General features: G+C 34.9%; 2 protein-coding genes across 37 annotated transcripts in view; one reads left to right on the top strand and one right to left on the bottom strand.

Moving 5' to 3' along the window:
* Positions 1 to 25,721, top strand: part of LOC123535799 (uncharacterized) — a 401,923-nt gene that overhangs the window by 254,861 nt on the left and 121,341 nt on the right. The gene's annotated exons all lie outside the window — the stretch shown is intronic.
* Positions 1 to 25,721, bottom strand: part of LOC123536539 (cell surface glycoprotein 1-like) — a 353,687-nt gene that overhangs the window by 323,767 nt on the left and 4,199 nt on the right. For 5 of the 36 annotated variants that reach the window (XM_053527913.1, XM_053527916.1, XM_053527929.1 and 2 more), the window contains exons 2-20: positions 23,937 to 24,166; positions 21,949 to 22,009; positions 20,501 to 20,548; positions 19,722 to 19,787; positions 19,134 to 19,181; positions 18,371 to 18,436; positions 17,777 to 17,824; positions 16,995 to 17,060; positions 16,402 to 16,449; positions 15,629 to 15,694; positions 15,041 to 15,088; positions 14,264 to 14,329; positions 13,676 to 13,723; positions 12,905 to 12,970; positions 12,312 to 12,359; positions 11,536 to 11,601; positions 10,944 to 10,991; positions 10,168 to 10,233; positions 8,213 to 8,260 (exon numbers count right to left, since the gene is read on the bottom strand). In XM_053527913.1, coding sequence (XP_053383888.1) covers positions 8,213 to 8,260; positions 10,168 to 10,233; positions 10,944 to 10,991; positions 11,536 to 11,601; positions 12,312 to 12,359; positions 12,905 to 12,970; positions 13,676 to 13,723; positions 14,264 to 14,329; positions 15,041 to 15,088; positions 15,629 to 15,694; positions 16,402 to 16,449; positions 16,995 to 17,060; positions 17,777 to 17,824; positions 18,371 to 18,436; positions 19,134 to 19,181; positions 19,722 to 19,787; positions 20,501 to 20,548; positions 21,949 to 22,009; positions 23,937 to 24,166 — 1,251 coding nt within the window. The remainder of the gene's footprint in view (positions 1 to 8,212; positions 8,261 to 10,167; positions 10,234 to 10,943; positions 10,992 to 11,535; positions 11,602 to 12,311; positions 12,360 to 12,904; positions 12,971 to 13,675; positions 13,724 to 14,263; positions 14,330 to 15,040; positions 15,089 to 15,628; positions 15,695 to 16,401; positions 16,450 to 16,994; positions 17,061 to 17,776; positions 17,825 to 18,370; positions 18,437 to 19,133; positions 19,182 to 19,721; positions 19,788 to 20,500; positions 20,549 to 21,948; positions 22,010 to 23,936; positions 24,167 to 25,721) is intronic. The other 31 variants (XM_053527914.1, XM_053527915.1, XM_053527917.1 and 28 more) reach the window with 31 other exon arrangements.

The following is a 25,721-nucleotide window of genomic DNA, read 5'->3' as shown; positions in this document are numbered from 1 at the left end:
GGTAAATAACTGCAAATAAAACCCTTTTTTATAGAAAATGACACTATCCGAAAGTCTGTGTAAAAAAGACAATATTATCTGTTCCTTCGTCTGTAGGTAATATAGGATATCAGCTGTATTTCCGTACTTTTCCGTGCGGAAAAAGTCCATGTTTTTCAATAACCTTTAACCTGCTGGACAAGATTGATTCTGCCTTTACGATCAGTGTAGATCATGATCAGCCTGCATATCCGTGCAGTTTGATCATGATCTGTACTGTTCGCCATTCAGTAAGTATCTTTTTGGATAGCACCCTTTGTAACAGTTAATGGTACTGTCCAAATTGAAGGATGGACAAGTTCATTATAGAAATTTAGCAGGGTAAGTGTTAACTTCAAATAATTCTAAAATGTCCAAACACGAGATATTTTTATGAAATAAATTCTATAAATTAAATGTAAATATTGTCTAAACAGACATGTAATTTGTATATTTTGACAAACTACGGTTTCATCGTGGGACAGTCTAAACATGTACCATTTTTCGTGAAAATATGCATACTTCTTCATATATTAAATATAGGGATTGGCCTTGTCAGAGGAGTCATATCTTCATAACCTGATGTCCTATTTTGATAAATAAATGATACCTTAATGCAAAGGGCAAGCCAGTACCTAGAGAAAACAGGCCAAGTTTGGTTCAAATCCGGTCGGCTAGGGGTCAAGGTCATAGGTTAAAGTTCGGTAATATTCTCAAAATATGAACTTTTTAGAGCAGTCAAGGCAGGCACTATCTTCACTGAGTCCAACGACACCATTGGAGCAATTCTCACGGCTCCCCGGTTGGACCAGCTTAGTCTTTGCCAGCACCCTACCGCATATAACAAGTTTGGTCATTTACTGATACCTGTCCTGAGCTCTGATGGCATTATATGGACTTGTAAGTAGCTTAAATGTAAAGCTTAGATACCTATCAACATATTCATATAAGGTATAGGTAGATACCCGGGATTAAGAGTCTCGAACAGCGGTCAAAATCTAACCTAGTGTCATTATAACAATACCGTACCTCCATGTACTACCTCCCCTGACACATATGGCTCGCCCAAGTACTTTAACATGGTCTTAATCAATGGATTAAACTTGATTTCCTGAAAAAAAAAATCGGAGACAATTTTTTTTATATTAAGTGTACCTTGTTGAATATTGTCGAAAAAAATATTTTTTGTCTCCGATTTTTGTTGTTGTTCTTTTTTTCTTGCAAGAAAACGAGTTTAATCTATTTCATCGACGGAACTGCCTTCAAAAATAAAATATCTTACCCTAAACTAATATTCTGGGGAGGCGGGGGATGGTAATGTTTTTTTGGGTGGGTATTTAAAAAAAACTTTGAAAAAATGCGAAAAAATAAAGTTTGGTGTAATAAAAAATATTATTAGTGAGTGCTAGGCACAAACTTTAAAACAAATGAGTGATGAATAAATTTGGACCCTCAACGAAGTGACCTTGACCTGATGAATATATACAAAAATCAATGGGAAAAATCAAATTCTGGTCGGGTTTTATATTTTTTAAGTCCAGTGCTGCAGACATATCATTATAATTACAATATAATGTAGATAAATGTCGTAGCTACAAAATAAGAACATAACACAAAATGAGGTCACAGGAAATAAGTTAGCAGCTTAGCAGCCCGGCGGCATAGCAGCGTGAAGTTGGCGGCCTAGCAGCCTATACATTATTTTGTACACTTATTGAAGTCATTGGCACGTCAGAGATATATAAGCAAACATAGACTTAAATCAGACTGCACGGCTGTTTATCGCACAGCGTTGCTCAACCTGTCATCGAATGAATCGCCATATCCGATGTTTAATGCAGTATTAATGTTCAAATCGGTATAAATGAATAAAACTTTTAAAGCCTAGCGCTCAAGCAATTTGAATTCTGAACCTTAGTAAATCATACAATAAGCCACGCGAATCGCTTACTTAATAAATATGGAATTCCGTTAGGGCCATCGCCTTTGAATGTGTTGATCTGAAAATGCGATACTTGGTAGTACGATGTTGAAAACGCGAAATCACCAAACTACGATAAACGAAAACGCGACAACACGATGATGATAACGCGATAATACGATACTACGATGGTGATATCGCGTTTTCACCATCGTACCGTCGCGTTTTCACCATTTCCGTTATCGTAGTATCGCGTTATCATCATCGTGTTGTCGCGTTTTCGTTATCGTAGTCCGCGTATAGTCAGGGAGAACGTTCCTTAGATGACGTCGCGGTTGTTCCGTCTGGTGAACAGAATGGCCGGGAAGCTGATTTTAATGTTAAATGCCAAAAAATATGTGCAATTTATAACATTATCTTGTCTACAAATGGAAATGAAATATAATGTAAATATAAGAAATGAAACTATTTTTTTCGATGTTCATACGAAATGAACGACAGAATAAGATCGGCAAATTAAACATGGATTTAGTAGATATGTAGTTTTATGCGCCAGGTGTAGGCTGCATTTTTCAGTGCTCTCAAATATTGATAGTTTTCTGACATTTATACTTTGTTCAGAATTCTGAAAATTGGATATATTGGATATCATCTAGTCGTGGTTGGAGTGTTGTAAATTTAAGGTGAATCATAATTGTGATTTTGAAGTTATTTTGATTTTTTAAAAAATCATTATTGCAATTAAATTGCCAAACTTTCATATATCAGCATAGCCTGCAGCAATAATGTGTTTCAGTGAGCGAATGTCACCGAGGATTATTTATAAAAGATCAGAGTTGCACAATATTGGACAATTACCAAGTGCACAAAAGAGACCTAATCCCATGATTATCAAAAGATTGAAAGAGTTTCGATTAATTCAATATAGAGGGACTCGAGGTGGGAAAAACCAGATTAGACGAGCATGGGACACTAACAATGGGGTAAATAATAACAACTTGATACGGATAAAACCTGAAAACTGTACATTAGTTCAGGGGCAGAAAAACATCAAAATTTGCTCCGTCAATACACGATCAGTGAAAAATAAAACACTCTCCATATGTGACTTCATCCTTACAAATGAATTCGACATTTGTGCCATAACTGAAACATGGCTCGGTAGCTCTGTTGACAAAGCGTGCATCGGCGAACTCGTGCCCGACTGTTACAAAATGAAACATGTCCCTCGTAGTGGTAGGCGCGGCGGGGGCGTAGCAATTATTTACAAGAGAGCCATACAAGTGAACATTGTCACATCAAGCAAAGACAACGAATTTTCCCAATTTGAGTATATGGATTGCAATGTAGTTACAGGCGGACACTCCATAGGCCTACGGCTTGCCATTATATACCGGCCACCCCCTTCCAAAGAAAACGGTTTAAACACAAATATTTTCCTGGAGCAAGATATGGCCCAATTTCTTAACTAAATATGCTACAATTGACAAGACCATATCATTGTAGGGGACCTTAACTTCCATCTTGATTTACCGGAAAATAGTGACACAAAAAGTTTACAAGCGTCTAGATGCATGTGGCATGCGTCAACATGTACAAGAACCAACACATGTAGCTGGGCATACGTTGGATGTAGTGATAACCAGAGATAATGATGTCACGGTTTCAAATATCGATGTCATAGATCCTGGACTCTCTGATTCAAATGGAAAGATGTCACGTGATCATTTTGCTGTGATGTTTGACGCTAAAGCTTCCAAACCACCCCCAGTACGAAAAACTGTGTCGTACAGGAAATTACGTTCGATCGACATTGACTCATTTCGAGAAGACATACGAAGAATAGATTTCTTTAACATACAATGCACTCCATCTGATACTGATATCGATGAATTTGTGGAGGAATATTCAAATCAGTTAATTTCTATAGTAGACAAACACGCCCCTTTGACTACCAAGACTATTGTGTTAAGACCTTCATGTCCTTGGTATACCGAGCAACTCCACAAAGCAAAACATCAGAAACGAAAATTGGAACGGAAATGGCGTGAAAGTAAGCTCACAATCGATCACCAAATTTACCGAACACAGTGTGCTGAAGTGAATAAGATGCTAAAACAAGCTCGTGTTGAATACTATACAGGCAAAATTGACTCATGTGGCAGTGATCATAAGAGTTTATCAAAGATTACCAAAAATCTTCTTGGCGATACAAATCAGGTGATTTTACCATCACAATCATCTCCACAGCATCTTGCACAAGATTTCAGTGACTTCTTTATTGGAAAGATCGAAACAATCAGAAACGATATAGCATCGCAAACACAATCTGTATCTGATTTAGATGACATAGAAACTGAATACACAGGTGTCAATTATATGTAGAGTTTACTCAAGCCTCAGAAGACGAAGTGAAATCAATTATCAAAAAGTCAGCGAACAAATCATGCGAACTAGATCCTATCCCAACATGGTTATTAAAAGAATGTCTTGACAAACTAACACCAGTGATAACAACAATTATGAATGCATCTCTAGATGCTGCGTATGTGCCCAAAGCGTTCAAACATTCACGAATAAGACCTCTTCTAAAAAAGCCAAGCCTAGATTCTAATGTCCTAAAAAACTAAAGACCTGTGTCAAACTTGCCGTTTCTGTCTAAAATCTTAGAAAAAGTGGTAGATGTTTCGAATTGAAAATCATCTGAGGAACAACGAACTTCATGAAGTTAATCAATCTGCTTATAAAAAATTCCACTCAACCGAAACCGCCCTATTAAAAGTTCAAAATGACATTCTTCAATCGTTGGATAAGAACAATGTGACTATTCTTGTGATGCTTGATCTCTCTGCAGCATTTGACACTATTGACCACGGGACGTTGATTCATCGCCTTGAACGTCACTTTGGTGTTACAGGCAAGCCACTCGCATGGATGATGTCATACCTTAGTGACCGCTACCAGACCGTATGCATAGATGGCGAGCTATCACAACCAGTGCTAATGAAGTACAGTGTACCCCAAGGGTCTGTCCTGGGGCCAAAGAACTACACAATGTACACAAAACCAGTCGGAGCTATCTGCAGAAAGCACGGACTGAACAATCATTTCTATGCGGACGATTCGCAGTTATATCAATCCTTCAAACCAATAAATAAAATGTCTATTGGAGAGACCATTCATCGCGTTGAAAGTTGTTTAAAGGATATAGTAAGTTGGATGAATACTAACATGTTGAAACTCAATGCTGAAAAAACAGAATTAATCATATTTTCATCTGAACACAAGACACAATCTGTTTCAAACATATCTGTGAAAGTGGACGGCTCTGAAATCAAACAATCAGGCAGTGTCAGGAACCTCGGTGCTTTCCTGGATTCGAACATGAGGATGGAGCAACATGTGAATAGTGTGTGTAGGAATTCCTATGCACAGTTGCGGCAAATTAGTCACATCAGACAATATATAACCGCAAACGCAACCAAATCTCTAATCAACTCTTGTTACATCACGTTTGGATTATTGCAACTCTCTTCTATATGAATTCCAAAACGGTCAATGAACAAACTGCAATATGTCCAAACACGGCAGCTAGAATCGTAACCAGAACATCCAGATACGACCATATAACGCTGTTCTGCGTGAACTCCATTGGCTTCCTGTGCAATGTAGGGTAGAATACAAAAATTATAACACATACATATAAGGCACTCAAAGATCAATCACCAGCTTATGTAGCGAACATGCTAGAAATATATACACATCCAGAAATCTGAGATCGCAGAATAATGCATTAAAACTAGTGGTGCCCAAATGTCGAACAATGCGATTTGGTGACAGGAGCTTTCAGACAGCTGCTGCGAGGTTATGGAATGCCCTCCCATCTGGCATAAGAGAGTGCAAGACCGTGCAAAGTTTCAAAAAAGCGCTAAAGACGCATTATTTCATACAATTCTTTGGCAACTAACATCTCACTGATTACCTGATTTATAATGTAGGTACTTTGCCGGCCAATTAATTACTTTAATTAAGAACTCCAGTGTGACAGAATAATATTGGCGGTGTTTTTTTCTGTGGGATGTATCGTGGATGTTCTCCGGACCGTTTAGGTAGGGATTGGCCCAATCATCCGGGACGGTTTGCATTGCTGTGATGCATGTCGCAGACAATCATACCGTTTAATTCTGTCTGTTCAAAATGTAAGATATCTTCTGTTCTATTCTGCTCTGACCTGTGTCTTTGATAGGTCAGTTAATGTTTTATGATATTGTATTTTGTTTCATGTTTTGATCTGCCTACCTTCCAATTTAAAATGCTTGGTATCTTATTACCGTAATGTAATTTTAATTTCTTCTATAATAGTTCAATTCCCATTTTTTATTGAACATTATATAAATGTTTTTATGTAAAGCACTTTTGAACGTATTTTTATATGAAAAGAGTGCTATATAAATGTGGTATATAATAATAATAATAATAATAATGGATTTGCCGATCCTATTCTGTCGTTCATTTCGCATGAACACCGAAAAAAAATCATTTAATTTCTTAAATAATACAATGATGTAACGTCAAAACAACAAAATACGGAAATGTCGTAAAAGGACGTCGCAGCAAACACATGAACGCGTAAAATGCCTCTCAAGAATATCCCTGTGTACACGCACAAAACTGGAGCAGGCAGAAACAGATACCGTGCCATTTAAAAGCGGGAGATAACATTGTTTTGCTCGACATATAAAAGAAATAAAATTTGGATACTTGAAAGCATGTACTAAGATTTTGAAAATCAATTCTGGATACTGCCAGAAAGACTCAATTAAGATGAAGAAGGTGTAATGAGCGGGATTTTCAAAAACAAGTTGCATCGTTGATAACATACGTAAATAACAGCAAAAGTTGATCTTCACCCGATGTACAGTTATTATTGAAAAGGTCAAATGCACACTTTTTACGCAAATGACGTCGAAACTAATAATATCTTACAAATTTATTTTACTGTAAAATGAGCAAACAAAAATAGGGGGTCACCGACTTCGTTTTTGCAGTATTGTCATAAATTTTCCCCTATCCCCCTTTTTTTCTTGCATTTTTCTGACATAAAAAATCATAAGAAAATCATTTGACAAATCAATGAAATACACTTTTACCAGAAATTTTTTAGCACTGTGTTATATGTCGCAAGGTTGACATTAAATGTCGCAACCACCGCTAAATGTCGCAAAATCGTCTGCCGCTAAATGTCGCACCTTTAACGTTAAATGTCGCAAAAATTTGCCCACCGTTATATGTCGCAACACCAACGCTAAATGTCGCACTATGACACAATTACTATCAATTCCTTGTGTATATTTACCTTTTTTGAGGGAAGAAAAATTAACAGGGTATGTATACAAATAATTACTTAAATTTTAAAGGGTTTTTACTAAGCAACAACGGGGCCCTTTTTTGGCCCCAGACTTGCTTATTTAACATCATTCCTTTGACAACTTACCTAAATTCCGTTTAAGATGGGTCTTTCCTGTTCCTACTGATCGTTGATTTTCCCACGGAGGCGTATCTGAAACATTTCAGTTCAAAGTTTCTCAAATCAAGGTATAATCTAATTATAATATAGCCCCATTTACGTCAGTCAAATCCCATGCCATGTAAATATGATATAGTTCCAATTAATCGAGAAATAGGACCGTATGAACAGAGAATTTACTGTGTTTTTCTCATTTTTGATCGTGTTTAAATAATGTGAGGTAACGGAAATGAAATATGCGTTGATCTGGATTCAACATGTACACTGTAAGACCTAAACAAATTCCTACATTAAAATGCTGAACTTTGAAAGCCCCTTATTAACTTTATTAAAGTCTTATCAAAGTTTATATGCTTGGGTAGAGGTCCACCAGAGTGTCATTTACAAAGGTTTTTGCGCTATACTTTCGGTGCTAAAGTATATGCAAATAATAACCTTCGTGGAAGTTAAACAAGCAATTTTATATATTTACATGGGATTTTAGTCATTCTAGATACTATCTTTTTGGATGAATAGGTAATATTATTTTAGGGATTCCAATCTAGATCATGGCTTAATTATGGTGAAACAAAGAACTTAAAGAAATAAATGAGAAATAAACTCTATTAACAGTAAAAACATAATTTTGATAAGAGTAAAACATTGGATGTGTTATTCAGCACCAGCAATCATCACACTGGTTTGCTGTCTGCCATTATCTAACCAAAAACTATAAAACTGCAAACAAAAAGAAAACTATGTTGTACCTGGAGGGAGTAAATAGTCATTGAGATAGGGATCGTCGTCGCCTGTCTCTGCAAAGAGGAAGAAGCAAAAAAGTGAAATTTGCAAGCAATTATGTTCACAAAAAATAATTTAAACAACAAATTGTTTTCAAAAAGAGCTTTGATTTAAGCTTGCAAGCTACTTCGGGTTTCGTAAGAAGTCTCTTCGTACATTCAGTCAGAGCCGTTAAATTTCGATCTTTTCATATTGTTCAGCACGACCTTAATGCCTCTGTAAAACATAGAAGACCCGTGCTCTTTACAAATGATTTAAAATTGTGAAATGTTCAATACATCGAACAGCTACACCGCCCTTTCTGTGTTGGAATGACCTGCCACCAAGCTTTTATGTAACACCTTGTGCAAACGCACATGTAGCCCATGGGCATGCATTTCTTAAACAGAACGACCTCGTACTCGGTCGATATCATAATATAAAGCGTAATCATCGGTAACACATATAATGCAGAGACTTAAATTTCAGTGAAACACGTAATGCGAAAAAAGACGAAACTTGAAGATACTGATATTAGTTCTTTCTTATTTAACATCATTCTTTTGACAACTTACCTAAATTCCGTTTAAGATGGGTCTTTCCTGTTCCTACTGATCGTTGATTTACCACCGGAGGCGTATCTGAAACATTTCATTTGAAAGTTTCTCAAATCAAGGTATAATCTAATTATAATATAGCCCCATTTACTTCAGTCAAATCCCATGTAATGTCATTAAGATATTATTCCAATTAATCGAGAAATAGGACCGTATGAAAAGAGAATTTATTGTGTTTTTCTCATTTTTGATCGTGTTTAAATAATGTGAGATAACGGAAATGAAATATGCGTTGCTCTGGATTCAACATGTACACTGTTAGCCCAAAACAATTTCCTACATCAAAATGCTGAACTTTGAAAGCCCCTTATTAACTTTATTAAAGTCTTATCAAAGTTTGTATGCTTGGGTAGAAGTTCACCACAGTATCATTTACAAAGGATTATGCGCTATACTTTCGGTGCTAAGGTATATGTAAATAATAACCTTCGTGGAAGTTAAACAAGCAATTTTATATATCTACATGGGATTTTAGTCACTCAAGGTACTATCTTTTTGGATGAATAGGTAATATTATTTTAGGGATTCCAATCTAGATCATGGCTTAATTATGGTGAAACAAAGAACTTAAAGAAATAAATGAGAAATAAAATCTATTAACAGTAAAAACATAATTTTGATAAGAGTGAAATGTTGGATGTGTTCTTCAGCACCAGCAATCATCACACTGGTTTGCTGTCTGCCATTATCTAACCAAAAACTATAAAACTGCAAACAAAAAGAAAACTATGTTGTACCTGGAGGGAGTAAATAGTCATTGAGATAGGGATCGTCGTCGTCTGTCTCTGCAGAGAGAAAGAAGCAAAAAAGGGAAATTTGCTAGCAATTATATTCACAAAAAATAATTTAAACAACAAATTGTTTTCAAAAAGAGCTTTGAATTAAGCTTGCGAGCCTCTAAGGGTTTCGTAAGAAGTCTCCTTGTACATTCAGTCAGAGCCGTTAAATTCCGATATTTTCAGATTGTTCAGTACGACTTTAATGCCTCTGTAAAACAAAGAAGACCAGTGCTCTTTACAATTGATTTAAAATTGTGAAATGTTCAATAAATCAAACAGCTACACCGCCCGTTCTGTGTTGGAATGACCTGGCACCAAGCTTTTATGTAACACCTTGTGCAAAAGCACATGTAGCCCATGGGCATGCATTTCTTAAACAGAACGACCTCGTACTCGGTCGATATCATAATATAAAGCGTAATCATCGGTAGCACATATAATGCAGAGACTTAAATTTCAGTGGAACACGTAATGCGAAAAAAGACGAAACTTGAAGATACTGATATTAGTTCTTTCTTATTTAACATTAATCTTTTGACAACTTACCTAAATTCCGTTTAAGATGGGTCTTTCCTGTTCCTACTGATCGTTGATTTTCCCACGGAGGCGTATCTGAAACATTTCATTTGAAAGTTTCTCAAATCAAGGTATAATCTAATTATAATATAGCCCCATTTACTTCAGTCAAATCCCATGTAATGTCATTAAGATATTGTTCCAATTAATCGAGAAATAGGACCGTATGAAAAGAGAATTTATTGTGTTTTTCTCATTTTTGATCGTGTTTAAATAATGTGAGGTAACGGAAATGAAATATGCGTTGCTCTGGATTCAACATGTACACTGTAAGACCTAAACAATTTCCTACATCAAAAAGCTGAACTTTGATAGCGCCTTAACTTAATTAAATTCTTATCAAGGTTTATATGCTTGGGTAGATGTTCACCAGAATGTCATTTACAAAAGTTTATGCGCTATACTTCCGGTGCTAAAGTATATGCAAATAATAACCTTCGTGGAAGTTAAACAAGCAATTTTATATATTTACATGGTATTTTAGTCATAATAGATACTATCTTTTTGGATGAATAGGTAACATAATTTTAGGGATTCCAATCTAGATCATGGCTTAATTATGGTGAAACAAAGAACATAAAGAAATAAATGAGAAATAAACTCTATTAACAGTAAAAACATAATTTTGATAAGAGTAAAACATTGGATGTGTTCTTCAGCATCAGCAATCATCACACTGGTTTGCTGTCTGCCATTATCTAACCAAAAACTATAAAACTGCAAACAAAAATAAAACTAGGTTGTACCTGGAGGGAGTAAATAGTCATTGAGATAGGGATCGTCGTCGCTTTTCTCTGCAAAGAGGAAGAAGAAAAAAAGTGAAGTTTGCTAGCAAATATGTTCACAAAAAAATTTTAAACAACAAATTGTTTTCAAAAAGAACTTTTAATTTAACTTGCGAGCCTCTAAGGGTTTCGTAAGAAGTCTCCTCGTACATTCAGTCAGAGCCGTTAAATTTCGATCTTTTCAGATTGTTCAGCACGACTTTAATGCCTCTGTAAAACATAGAAGACCAGTGCTCTTTACAAATCAAATGATTTAAAATTGTGAAATGTTCAAAATATCGAATAGCTACACCTCCCTTTCTGTGTTGGAATGACCTGCCACCAAGCTTTTATATAACACCTTGTGTAAACGCACATGTAGCCCATGGGCATGCGTTTCTTAAACAGAACGACCTCGTAGTCGGTCGATATCATGATATAAAGCGTAATTATCGGTAACACATATAATGCAGAGACTTAAATTTCAGTGTAACACGTAATGCGAAAATAGACGAAACTTGAAGATACTGATATTAGTTCTTTCTTATTTAACATCTTTCTTTTGACAACTTACCTAAATTCCGTTCGAGATCGGCCTTTCCTGTTCCTACTGATCGTTGATTTTCCCACGGAGGCGTATCTGAAACATTTCAGTTCAAAGTTTCTCAAATCAAGGTATTATCTAATTATAAAAAAGCCCCATTTACTTCAATCAAATCCCATGCAATGTAATTATGATATTGTTCCAATTAATCGAGAAATAGGACCGTATGAAAAGAGAATTTACTGTGTTTTTCTCATTTTTGATCGTGTTTAAATAATGTGAGATAACGGAAATGAAATATGCGTTGCTCTGGATTCAACATGTACACTGTAAGACCTAAACAATTTCCTACATCAAAATGCTGAACTTTGAAAGCGCCTTAACTTAATTAAATTCTTATCAAGGTCCATATGCTTGTATAGAAGTTCACCAGAAAGTCATTTACAAAGGATTATGCGCTATACTTCCGGTGCTAAGGTATATGCAAATAATAACCTTCGTGGAAGTTAAACAAGCAATTTTATATATTTACATGGGATTTTAGTCATTCTAGATACTATCTTTTTGGATGAATAGGTAATATTATTTTAGGGATTCCAATCTATATCATGGTTTAATCATGGTGAAACAAAGAACTTAAAGAAATAAATGAGAAATAAAATCTATTAACAGTAAAAACATAATTTTGATAAGAGTAAAACATTGGATGTGTTCTTCAGCATCAGCAGTCATCACACTGGTTTGCTGTCTATCATTATCTAACCAAAAACTATAAAAATGCAAACAAAAAGAAAACTATGTTGTACCTGGAGGGAGTAAATAGTCATTCAGATAGGTATCGTCGTCGCCTGTCTCTGCAAAGAGGAAGAAGCAAAAAAGTGAAGTTTGCAAGCAATTATGTTCACAAAAAATAATTAAAACAACAAATTGTTTACAAAAAGAACTTTGAATTAAGCTTGCGAGCCTCTTCGGGTTTCGTAAGAAGTCTCCTCGTACATTCAGTCAGAGCCGTTAAATTGCGATCTTTTCAGATTGTTCAGCACGACTTTAATGCCTCTGTAAAACGTAGAAGACCAGTGCTCTTTACAAATCAAATGATTTAAAATTGTGAAATGTTCAAAACATCGAATAGCTACACCGCCCTTTCTGTGTTGGAATGACCTGCCACCAAGCTTTTATGTAACACCTTGTGCAAACGCACATGTAGCCCATGGGCATGCATTTCTTAAACAGAACGACCTCGTACTCCGTCGATATGATAATATAAAGCGTAATCATCGGTAACACATATAATGCAGAGATTTAAATTTCAGTGTAACACGTAATGCGAAAATAGACGAAACTTGAAGATACTGATATTAGTTCGTTCTTATTTAACATAATTCTTTTGACAACTTACCTAATTTCCGTTTGAGATCGGCCTTTCCTGTTCCTACTGATCGTTGATTTTCCCACGGAGGCGTATCTGAAACATTTCAGTTCAAAGTTTCTCAAATCAAGGTTTTATCTAAATATAAAAAAGCCCCATTTACTTTAATCAAATCCCATGCAATGTTACAATGATATTGCTCCAATGAATCGAGAATTTGGACCGTATGAAAAGATACTCTGTTTTTCAAATTTTTGATCGTGTTTAAATAATGTGAGATAACGGAAATGAAATATGCGTTGCTCTGGATTCAACATGTACACTGTAAGACCTAAACAATTTCCTACATCAAAATGCTGAACTTTGAAAGCACCTTAACTTAATTAAATTCTTATCAAGGTTGTTATGCTTGTGTAGAAGTTCACCAGAATGTCATTTACAAAAGTTTATGCGCTATACTTCCGGTGCTAAGGAATATGCAAATAATAACCTTCGTGAAAGTTAAACAAGCAATTTTATATATTTACATGGGATTTTAGTCATTCTAGATACTATCTTTTTGGATGAATAGGTAATATTATTTTAGGGATTCCAATCTATATCATGGTTTAATCATGGTGAAACAAAGAACTTAAAGAAATAAATGAGAAATAAACTCTATTAACAGTAAAAACATAATTTTGATAAAAGTAAAATGTTGGATGTTTTCTTAAGCACCAGCAATCATCACACTGGTTTGCTGTCTGCCATTATCTAACCAAAAACTATAAAAATGCAAACAAAAAGAAAACTATGTTGTACCTGGAGGGAGTAAATAGTCATTGAGATAGGGATCGTCGTCGCCTGTCTCTGCAAAGAGAAAGAAACAAAAAAAGGAAATTTGCTAGCAATTATATTCACAAAAAATAATTTAAACAACAAATTGTTTTCAAAAAGAGCTTTGAATTAAGCTTGCGAGCCTCTAAGGGTTTCGTAAGAAGTCTCCTTGTATATTCAGTCAGAGCCGTTAAATTTCGATCTTTTCAGATTGTTCAGTACGACTTTAATGCCTCTGTAAAACATAGAAGACCAGTGCTCTTTACAAATGATTTTAAATTGTGAAATGTTCAATACATCGAACAGCTACACCGCCCTTTCTGTGTTGGAATGACCTGCCACCAAGCTTTTATGTAACACCTTGTGCAAACGCACATGTAGCCCATGGGCATGCATTTCTTAAACAGAACGACCTCGTACTAGGTCGATATCATAATATAAAGCGTAATCATCGGTAACACATATAATGCAGAGACTTAAATTTCAGTGAAACACGTAATGCGAAAATAGACGAAACTTGAAGATACTGATATTAGTTTTTTCTTATTTAACATAATTCGTTTGACAACTTACCTAAATTCCGTTTAAGATGGGTACTTCCTGTTCCTACTGACCGTTGATTTTCCCACGGAGGCGTATCTGGAATATTTCAATTCAATGTTTTTCAAATCAAGGTATAATCTAAATATAATATAGCCCCATTTACTTCAGTCAAATCCCATGTAATGTCATGTAATTATGATATTGTTCGAATTAATCGAGAAATAGGACCATATGAAAAGAGAATTCACTGTGTTTTTCTCATTTTTGATCGTGTTTAGATAATGTGAGATAATGGAAATGAAATATGCGTTGCTCTGTCAACATGTACACTGTAAGATTCATACAATTTCCTACATCAAAATGCTGAACTTTGAAAGCGCCTTAACTTAATTAAATTCTTATCAAGGTTTATATGCTTGGGTAGATGTTCACCAGAATGTCATTTACAAAAGTTTATGCGCTATACTTCCGGTGGTAAGGTATATGCAAATAATAACCTTCGTGGAATACAAACAAGCAATTTTATATATTTACATGGATTTTAGTCATTCTAGATACTATCTTTTTGGATGAATAGGTAATATAATTTTAGGGATTGCAATCTAGATCATGGCTTAATTATGGTGAAACAAAGAACATAAAGAAATAAATGGGAAATAAACTCTATTAACAGTAAAAACATAATTTTGATAAGAGTAAAACATTGGATGTGTTCTTCAGCACCAGCAATCATCACACTGGTTTGCTGCCTGCCATTATGTAACAAAAACCTATAAAACTGCAAACAAAAAGAAAACTATGATGTACCTGGAGGGAGTAAATAGTCATTGAGATAGGGATCGTCGTCGCTTGTATCTGCAAAGAGGAAGAAGCAAAAAAGTGAAGTTTGCTAGCAATTATATTCACGAAAAAGAATTTAAACAACAAATTGTTCTCAAAAAGATCATTGAATTAAACTTTCGAGCCTCTTCGGGTTTCGTAAGAAATCTCCTCGTACATTCAGTCAGAGCCGTTAAATTTCGATCTTTTCAGATTGTTCAGCACAACCTTAATGCCTCTGTAAAACATAGAAGACCAGTGCTCTTTACAAATGATTTTAAATTGTGAAATGTTCAATACATCGAACAGCTACACCGCCCTTTCTGTGTTGGAATGACCTGCCACCAAGCTTTTATGTAACACCTTGTGCAAACGCACATGTTGCCCATGGGCATGCATTTCTTAAACAGAACGACCTCGTACTCGGTCGATATCATAATATAAAGCGTAATCATCGGTAACACATATAATGCAGATACTTAAATTTCAGTGAAATACGTAATGCGAAAAAAGACGAAACTTGAAGATACTGATATTAGTTCTTTCTTATTTAACATCATTCTTTTGACAACTTACCTAAATTTCGTTTAAGATGGGTCTTTCCTGTTCCTACTAATCGTTGATTATCCCACGGAGGCGTATCTGAAACATTTCATTTCAAAGTTTCTCAAATCAAGTTATAATCTAAATATAATATAGCCCCATTTACTTCAGTCAAATCCCATACAATGTAATTATGATATTGTTCCAATTAATCGAGAAATAGGAACGTATGAAAAGAGAATTTACTGTGTTTTTCTCATTTTTGATCGTGTTTAGATAATGTGAGATAATGGAAATGAAATATGCGTTGCTCTGTCAACATGTACACTGTAAGATTCATACAATTTCCTACATCAAAATGCTGAACTTTGAAAGCGCCTTAACTTAATTAAATTCTTATCAAGGTTTATATGCTTGGGTAGATGTTCACCAGAATGTCATTTACAAAAGTTTATGCGCTATACTTCCGGTGGTAAGGTATATGCAAATAATAACCTTCGTGGAAGTTAAACAAGCAATTTTATATATTTTCATGGTATTTTAGTCATAATTGATACTATCTTTTTGGATGAATAGGTAACATAATTTTAGGGATTCCAATCTAGATCATGGCTTAATTATGGTGAAACAAAGAACATAAAGAAATAAATGAGAAATAAACTTTATTAACAGTAAAAACATAATTTTGATAAGAGTAAAACATTGGATGTGTTCTTCAGCACCAGCAATCATCACACTGGTTTGCTGTCTGCCATTATCTAACCAAAAACTATAACACTGCAAACAAAAAGAAAACTAGGTTGTACCTGGAGGGAGTAAATAGTCATTGAGATAGGGATCGTCGTCGCTTGTCTCTGCAAAGAGGAAGAAGCAAAAAAGTGATGTTTGCTAGCAATTATGTTCACAAAAAATAATTTAAACAACAAATTGTTTTCAAAAAGAACTTTGAATTAAGCTTGCGAGCCTCTTCGAATTTCATAAGAAGTCTCCTCGTACATTCAGTCAGAGCCGTTAAATTTTGATATTTTCAGATTGTTCAGCACGACTTTAATGCCTCTGTAAAACATAGAAGACCAGTGCTATTTACAAATCAAATGATTTAAAATTGTGAAATGTTCAAAACATCGAATAGCTACACCGCCCTTTCTGTGTTGGAATGACCTGCCACCAAGCTTTTATGTAACACCTTGTGCAAACGCACATGTAGCCCATGGGCATGCATTTCTTAAACAGAACGACCTCGTACTAGGTCGATATCATAATATAAAGCGTAATCATCGGTAACACATATAATGCAGAGACTTAAATTTCAGTGTAACACGTAATGCGAAAATAGACGAAACTTGAAGATACTGACATTAGTTCTTTCTTATTTAACATCATTCTTTTGATATCTTACCTAAATTCCGTTCGAGATCGGCCTTTCCTGTTCCTACTGATCGTTGATTTTCCCACGGAGGCGTATCTGAAACATTTCAGTTCAAAGTTTCTCAAATCAAGGTATTATCTAATTATAAAAAAGCCCCATTTATTTCAATCAAATCCCATGCAATGTAATTATGATATTGTTCCAATTAATCGAGAAATAGGACCGTATGAAAAGAGAATTTACTGTGTTTTTCTCATTTTTGATCGTGTTTAAATAATGTGAGATAACGGAAATGAAATATGCGTTGCTCTGGATTCAACATGTACACTGTAAGACCTAAACAATTTCCTACATCAAAATGCTGAACTTTGAAAGCGCCTTAACGTAATTAATTTCTGATCAAGGTTTATATGCTTGTGTAGAAGTTCACCAGAAAGTCATTTACAAAAGTTTATGCGCTATACTTCCGGTGCTAAGGTATATGCAAATAATAACCTTCGTGGAAGTTAAACAAGCAATTTTATATATTTACATGGGATTTTAGTCATAATAGATACTATCATTTTGGATGAATAGGTAATATATTTTTAGGGATTGCAATCTAGATCATGGCTTTATTATCATAATGGTGAATCAAAGAACATCAAGAAATATATGAGAAATAAACTCTATTAACTGTAAAAACATAATTTTGATAAGAGTAAAACATTGGATGTGTTCTTCAGCACCAGCAATCATCACACTGGTTTGCTGTCTGCCATTATCTAACCAAAAACTATAAAAATGCAAACAAAAAGAAAACTATGTTGTACCTGGAGGGAGTAAATAGTCATTGAGATAGGGATCGTCGTCGCCTGTCTCTGCAAAGAGGAAGAAGAAAAAAAGTGAAGTTTGCTAGCAATTATGTTCACAAAAAAATAATTTAAACAACAAATTGTTTACAAAAAGAACTTTGAATTAAGCTTTCGAGCCTCTTCGGGTTTCGTAAGAAGTTTCCTCGTACATTCAGTCAAAGCCGTTAAATTTCGATCTTTTCAGATTGTTCAGCACGACTTTACTGCCTCTGTAAAACATAGAAGATCAGTGCTCTTTACAAATCAAATGATTTAAAATTGTGAAATGTTCAAAACATCGAATAGCTACACCGCCATTTCTGTGTTGGAATGACCTGCCACCAAGCTTTTATGTAACACCTTGTGCAAACGCACATGTAGCCCATGGGCATGCATTTCTTAATCAGAACGACCTCGTACTCGGTCGGTATCATAATATAAAGCGTAATCATCGGTAACACATATAATGCAGAGACTTAAATTTCTGTGTAACACGTAATGCGAAAAAAGACGAACCTTGAATATACTGATATTAGTTCTTTCTTATTTAACATCATTCTTGTGACAATTTACCAAAATTCCGCTTAAGATGGGTCTTTCCTGTTCCTACTGATCGTTGATTTTCCCACGGAGGCGTATCTGAAAAAATTGAGTTCAAAGTTTCTCAAATCAAGGAATAATATAATTATAATATAGCCCCATTTACTTCGGTCAAATCCCATGCAATGTAATTATGATATTGTTCCAATTAATCGAGAAATAGGACCGTACGAAAAGAGAATTTACTGTGTTTTCTCATTTTTAATCGTGTTTAGATAATGTGAGATAACGGAAATGAAATATGCGTTGCTCTGGATTCAACATGTACACTGTAAGAACTAAACAATTTCCTACATCATAATGCTGAACTTTGAAAGCGCCTTAACCTAATTAAAGTCTTATTAAAGTTTATATGCTTGGGTAGAACTTCACCAGAATGTCATTCACAAAAGTTTATGCGCTATACTTCCGATGCTCAGGTATATGCAAATAATAATCTTCGTGGAAGTTAAACAAGCAATTTTATATATTAACATGGGATTTTAGTTATTCTAGATACTATCTTTTTGTATTAATAGGTAATATAATTTTCTGGATTCCAATCTAGATCATGGCTTAACAAAGAACTTAAAGAAATAAATGAGAAATGAACTCTATTAACAGTAAAAACATAATTTTGATAAGAGTAAAACATTGGATGTGTTCTTCAACACCAGCAATCATACACTGGTTTGCTGTCTGCCATTATCTAACAAAAAACTATAAAACTGCAAACAAAAAGAAAACTATGTTGTACCTGGAGGGAGTAAATAGTCATTGAGATAGGGATCGTCGTCGCTTTTCTCTGCAAAGAGGAAGAAGCAAAAAAGTGAAGTTTGCTAGCAATTATGTTCACAAAAAGTAATTCAAACAACAAATTGTTTACTAAAAGAACTTTGAATTAAGCTTGCGAGCCTCTTCGGGTTTCGTAAGAAGTCTCCTCGTACATTCAGTCAGAGCCGTTAAATTTCGATCTTTTCAGATTGTTCAGCACGACTTTAATGCCTCTGTAAAACATAGAAGACCAGTGCTCTTTATAAATGATTTAAAATTGTGAAATGTTCAATACATCGAACAGCTACACCGCCCTTTCTGTGTTGGAATGACCTGCAACCAAGCTTTTATGTAACACCTTGTGCAAACGCACATGTAGCCCATGGGCATTCATTTCTAAAACAGAACGACCTCGTACTCGGTCGATATCATAATATAAAGCGTAATCATCGGTAACACATATAATGCAGAGACTTAAATTTCAGTGAAACACGTAATGCGAAAAAAGACGAAACTTGAAGATACTGATATTAGTTCTTTCTTATTTAACATCATTCTTTTGACAATTTACCTAAATTCCGTTTAAGATGGGTCTTTCCTGTTCCTACTGATCGTTGATTTTCCCACGGAGGCGTATCTGAAACATTTCAGTTCAAAGTTTCTCAAATCAAGGTATAATATAATTATAATATAGCCCCATTTACTTCGGTCAAATCCCATGCAATGTAATTATGATATTGTTCCAATTAATCGAGAAATAGGACCGTACGAAAAGAGAATTTACTGTGTTTTTTCTCATTTTTGTTCGTGTTTAAATAATGTGAGATAACGGAAATGAAATATGCGTTGCTCTGGATTCAACATGTACACTGTAAGACCTAAACAATTTCCTACATCAAAATGCTGAACTTTGAAAGCCCCTTAACTTAATTAAAGTCTTATCAAAGTTTATATGCTTTGGTAGAAGTTCTCCAGAATGTCATTTACAAAAGTTTATGCGCTATACTTCCGGTGCTAAGGTATATGCAAATAATAACCTTGCTAGAAGTTAAACAAGCTATTTTATATATATATACATGGGATTTTACTTATTCCAGATACTATCATTCGGAATGAATAGGTAATATTATTTTAGGGATTCCAATCTAGATCATGGCTTAATGATGGTGAAACAAAGAACTTAAAGAAATAAATGAGAAATAAACGCTGTTAATAGTAAAAACATAATTTTGATAGGAGTAAAACGTTGGATGTGTTCTTTAGCACCAGCAATCATCACACTGGTTTGCTGTCTGCCATTATCTAACCAAAATCTATAAAACTGCAAACAAAAAGAAAACTATATTGTACCTGGAGGAAGTAAATAGTCATTGAGATAGGGATCTTCGTCGCCTGTCCCTGGAAAGAGGAAGAAGCAAAAAACTGTTTGTTAGCAATTATGTTCACAAAAAAAAATATTAAACAACACATTGTTTTCAAAAAGAACTTTGAATTATTTTTGCGATACTCTTCGGGTTGCTTAAGAATTCTCCTCGTACATTCAGTTTCGATCTTTTCATATTGTTCAGCACGAGTTTTATGTTGTGTTATTGGTACCGTTTAATATTCCAGCTTGAACATTTCGGCTTGAGTGATTCCAATAGTCACGCTTTCATAGTTTTGGGAATTGTATAAATACTCGTTTGACATGGTGCCTGTTTTTTTTTTATTTTGCAGTTTCTGTGATATGCAGGCTCCGCAACCTCAGATTATCTTTCTAAATTCCTGTTTGTTTAGCTCTACCCATTGTTTTCTCGTTTAGGGCAAACTAATTATTCTAACTTGGGACCATAAGCCGCTTTTCATGGAATTAAACACCAGTTTATCATTAAAGGTTCCATGTGCACCGCCGTATGAACGCACTTGCGGACGTCTCTAAATTGTTTTTTTTTTACTTGTAACATGTGTAAATGTTGAGTTCTGCTCAACCCGGGACTAGAGGGCGTGAACGGTAGCATGCATTTCCACTGCCGTCCATGAACAGTCTCATTCAAATCGAGCCTACAACACTTTCATTTTTGTCGTGTTGAGCGGCCTGTGGAGTTTCCATTTTTTCTATTATATATTGCAATACCATGGGATAGGTCTATTTCATTGTTTAACCCGCCCGCTTAGCTCAGTAGGTAGAGCGTTGGTCTACGGATCGTGGGGTCGCGAGTTCGATCCTCGTGCGGGGCGTATGTTCTCCGTGACTATTTGATAAACGACATTGTGTCTGAAATCATTAGTCCTCCACCTTTGATTCATGTGGGGAAGTTGGCAGTTACTTGCGGAGAACAGGTTTGTACTGGTACAGAATCCATGAACACTGGCTAGGTTAACTGCCCGCCGGCACATGACTGAAATACTGTTGAAAAACGGCGTTAAACCCAAAACAAACAAACAAATTTCATTGGGGTTTTTTCCAACAAATTCCTATCGTACCAACGACCCGTCTAGAAGGGCCGAAAACACTAAAAATCCATTTAACAAAATCAATCCTGCACTGGTGATACCTTTGGTTGCGGTAGAAAATAAACTTTTTCATTTTGTTCATCCAAGCCAACGCAAGACAGAGGTGCTGTCATTAGTGTGTATCTTGATATAAATAGCAGCGAGGCGATTGGTATCAAACAATATCCTCACTTGGAAGAATGACATAATTTGATTGATAACCCCATGTAAATATTTTGTAATGTGTTTTAATGGTGAGTAATAATATAAATATGTGGTCGCTATAAAGGACACCATACTATACTGGTATTAAGATAAATGGTTACCTTGTGCATTCTGGAGATTTCTAGTGTTGTGTGATGCTGTTTCTTCAATATTGCCAACTCCCTACAAATAAGCAACAAATTAACATCTAGTTTTATGTTCTGAATATTGAAAATTGCCTCATTATAATCCCTTGTCCCCGAATAAAAGGTTAACAATCGCAGTGTAGAGAATCAACTTTTGTTTGATCCGTCAAATCTGATACAGGATGTTTCGTAAATTGCAATTTTTTATGCAAGATTTAGAGAATCGTTATTCATTATTTCAAATGTTTCCAAGATGGCAATAAGATATTTTCGTTCTTTTTCTAAAAAAAAAATGTACTAGAAACATCTGTCAGCAAGGTTCAATGAAAACAACATTATTAAAAAGGCATTATGAAAGGGACCATCGCAAACATACAGTAATAACACATATTATGAAAGGGAGCACCGGAAACATTCTTTATTAAAACACAGTATGAAAGTGACCATCTCCAACAAACATTATTAAACACATTATATGAGAGACCATCTCCAACAAACATTATTAAACGCATTATATGGGAGACCATCGCCAACAAACATTATTAAACGCATTATATGGGAGACCATCTCCAACAATCATTATTAAACGCATTATATGGGAGACCATCGCCAACAAACATTATTAAACGCATTATATGGGAGACCATCGCCAACAAACATTATTAAACGCATTATATGGGAGACCATCTCCAACAAACATTATTAAACGCATTATATGGGAGACCATCGCCAACAAACATTATTAAACACATTATATGAGTGACCATCTCCAACAAACATTATTAAACACATTATATGAGTGACCATCTCCAACAAACATTATTAAACACATTATATGAGGGACCATCTCCAACAAACATTATTAAACACATTATATGAGGGACCATCTCCAACAAACATTATTAAACACATTATGTTTAAAGACCATCGCCAACAAACATTATTAAACACATTATGTGAGAGACCATCGCCAACAAACATTATTAAACACATTTTGTGAGAGACCATCTCCAACAAACATTATTAAACACATTATATGAGAGACCATCGCCAACAAACATTACGCAAAACATATGAAAAAGGCCCATTGCAAATAAACATCATCAAAACATTATGAAAGAGAAACCGAAACTATACATTATTAAAACACATATGGAAGGAAACAAAGAAATAAAATAAAGACTAAAACACACAAGACTATACCATGATACAAGAAAACATACAGGTGGTTGAAAAATATTCAGTTTGCAAATAAAGTTAAGTCAATAAAGCATGTGACTATAAGCGTCATACGATATATTTTAAGTTATGTATATAAAAAGTACATTGACCCACCTGCCACATCAAGATAACTTTATGGAATATGCAATACTGTAATACCTGATCTGATTTGTCCATATTTGTAGCGAAAAGAGACTTAACTTTGGCAGCAATTTCTTCAAACATACTCGGCATCTCTAACGAGGCAACATGACAAGACAAGCTAATTATACAAGGTTACATGACAAAGTGGCAAGACAAGGTAACTGGCAATGTGACAAGACAAGCTAATAATACAAGGTTACATGACAAAGTGGCAAGACAAGGTAACAGGCAATGTGACAAAGTAACAAGAGTAGGTAACAATACAATGTGACAAGAAAAAGGGAACAATACAAGGTTACATGACAAATTGCCAAGACAAGGTAACAGGCAATGTGACAAATTAACAAGAGTAGGTAACAAGACAATGTGACAAGAATGTAACAATATACAATGCAACATGACAATGTGACAAGACAAGCTATTAATAAAAGGTTACATGACAAAGTGGCAAGACAAGGTAGCAGGCGATGTGACAAGACCAGCTAATAATACAAGGTTAGATGACAAAGCATATGTGTAGAGTGGTCCCTCTAAAATGTATTCAACACATAATGACATACACGTTTAGATAACACATACACAATTACTGAGGCTCTTACCACTATACGCTTTGTTTCAAGTTTGACGACCCGATGTTCCCCCTCCTCTATCACTGTTCTGTAAACCGGTGCATTTTTATTTAGACGTTTATTCTCTTCCAGCCGTAATTTCAAGTTATTACCGCTGTCTCGCTTTAAATTGAATTCCAAGGTCGCCGGCAACCCCCTATACAAATTACGCTTCTCATGGTCGTCATTTATGTCCTCCAGTGAGACAATTTCTATGTCAGCTACAAAGTAAAAAGTAATAAACCAGGCTATAATGACCTTACATGGCAAGTCTCTTTGACATAATTTAAACCGGTAGGTTTAAAAATTGTAACAAATAAATAATGCATTATTCTTATCTAAAATCAGAAAAAAGTATCTTTGTGGAACGTAATGTGCATACGCTACATCAAAAAGCCCAATACAGATAATTTGAAAAGGATTTTAAAAATCATGAAATCAGAATTAACCATGTTTAATATCGCATTGAAATTATTTTAGAAGAACCCCTAGTTACAGTGGCAAAGTAATGTAAATAAGTCTAATATGCCGGTTCAGTTGCTGTGATACGTATGCGCCGACTTGGTGATAATATACAAACCTGAAGCTTACTAACAGTCATATATTTTCATTTCGATTGTTATTTGTAACGACGAGTAAAGTGTGTTCGAGGCATATTTCTTGGAAATATTGGTCTATAATTAATTGTTTTATACTTTATTTTACACAATGTTAACTTTATGATTCACATAAGACATTTTGCTTTATCATTTAAATGTTAAAAATTTATAAGCAATTTCACTGGCACCAGAACAGAAAGAAAATGTCTCTTTACATGTTATACCCTACCCCTAGGTATTCTATAAGAACCATGGTCATGAACGGGAAAGTGCACTAACCCATTTCAATCGTATATTTCTCACCTTAAACGCGCAGTTCGGTGAATGGGTACCCAGCATATTGAACAAGCGGTAATTTATCTTACATCATGTACCAGTCACTTTGTCTCAATATTTCATATTGCATATTTTATGCTTTCGTACACGTTACAGAAAAAAAAACTTGCGTGAACTTACCTAATGTACATCCGGTCTCGGTGCACGACAACTCGTCGAAAGACAATTGGTCGAATAAGACAGTTTTCCGATTATGACATTAGGCCTACTGCGACAGTTCGTCGAAGCCTTTAATGCGACAAATGGTCGAAATAAATATTAATTATTAAATACTATGACACTTGGTCAAAAGGTGATAATAGTAGAAATTCGACTAATTGTCTCACGCAGATACAATTACCTACTTACTTTCAGTTCTTTGATTTTGAATTTAAAGTCATACATTTGTATACATCTGTACTGTTTACTTAATTAATATTGCACATTTATGCGGCATATACACATACAGTTCGATAACTAGGTCATACGTGTTTATACGTTTTCAAAGCAAAATTTCTCTACATACAAAATGACCTTTCTAACGTTTGATTATGTTTTGTTTTGGCTTGAGCTCACGTTTTTCTTATATTATAAACACTAAAATATGGAAGTCGGAGTTTAGGTTACAAAACGCAATCTTTAATGTTTACACACATGATGTTTACAAAAACGAACTGTTTTTGCGTACACGTGTAGTTAAACAACGACTGACATACATTTTCACATCAGCCAATCAGAATGGTTTTGTAATCTAGACCGGAAGTTCACTAGGGAAGTTCAACGAGGTTTTGTTTGTGTAACGTTGAAAAACTTTGAACTACGCGTTGTTCCTCTCAACATGGTCAGCTTTTAACGAGAATTT

This window comes from Mercenaria mercenaria, chromosome 17 (assembly GCF_021730395.1).
Source record: "Mercenaria mercenaria strain notata chromosome 17, MADL_Memer_1, whole genome shotgun sequence".
NCBI lineage: Eukaryota > Metazoa > Mollusca > Bivalvia > Venerida > Veneridae > Mercenaria > Mercenaria mercenaria.
This window is presented reverse-complemented; position numbering and strand designations above follow the sequence as displayed.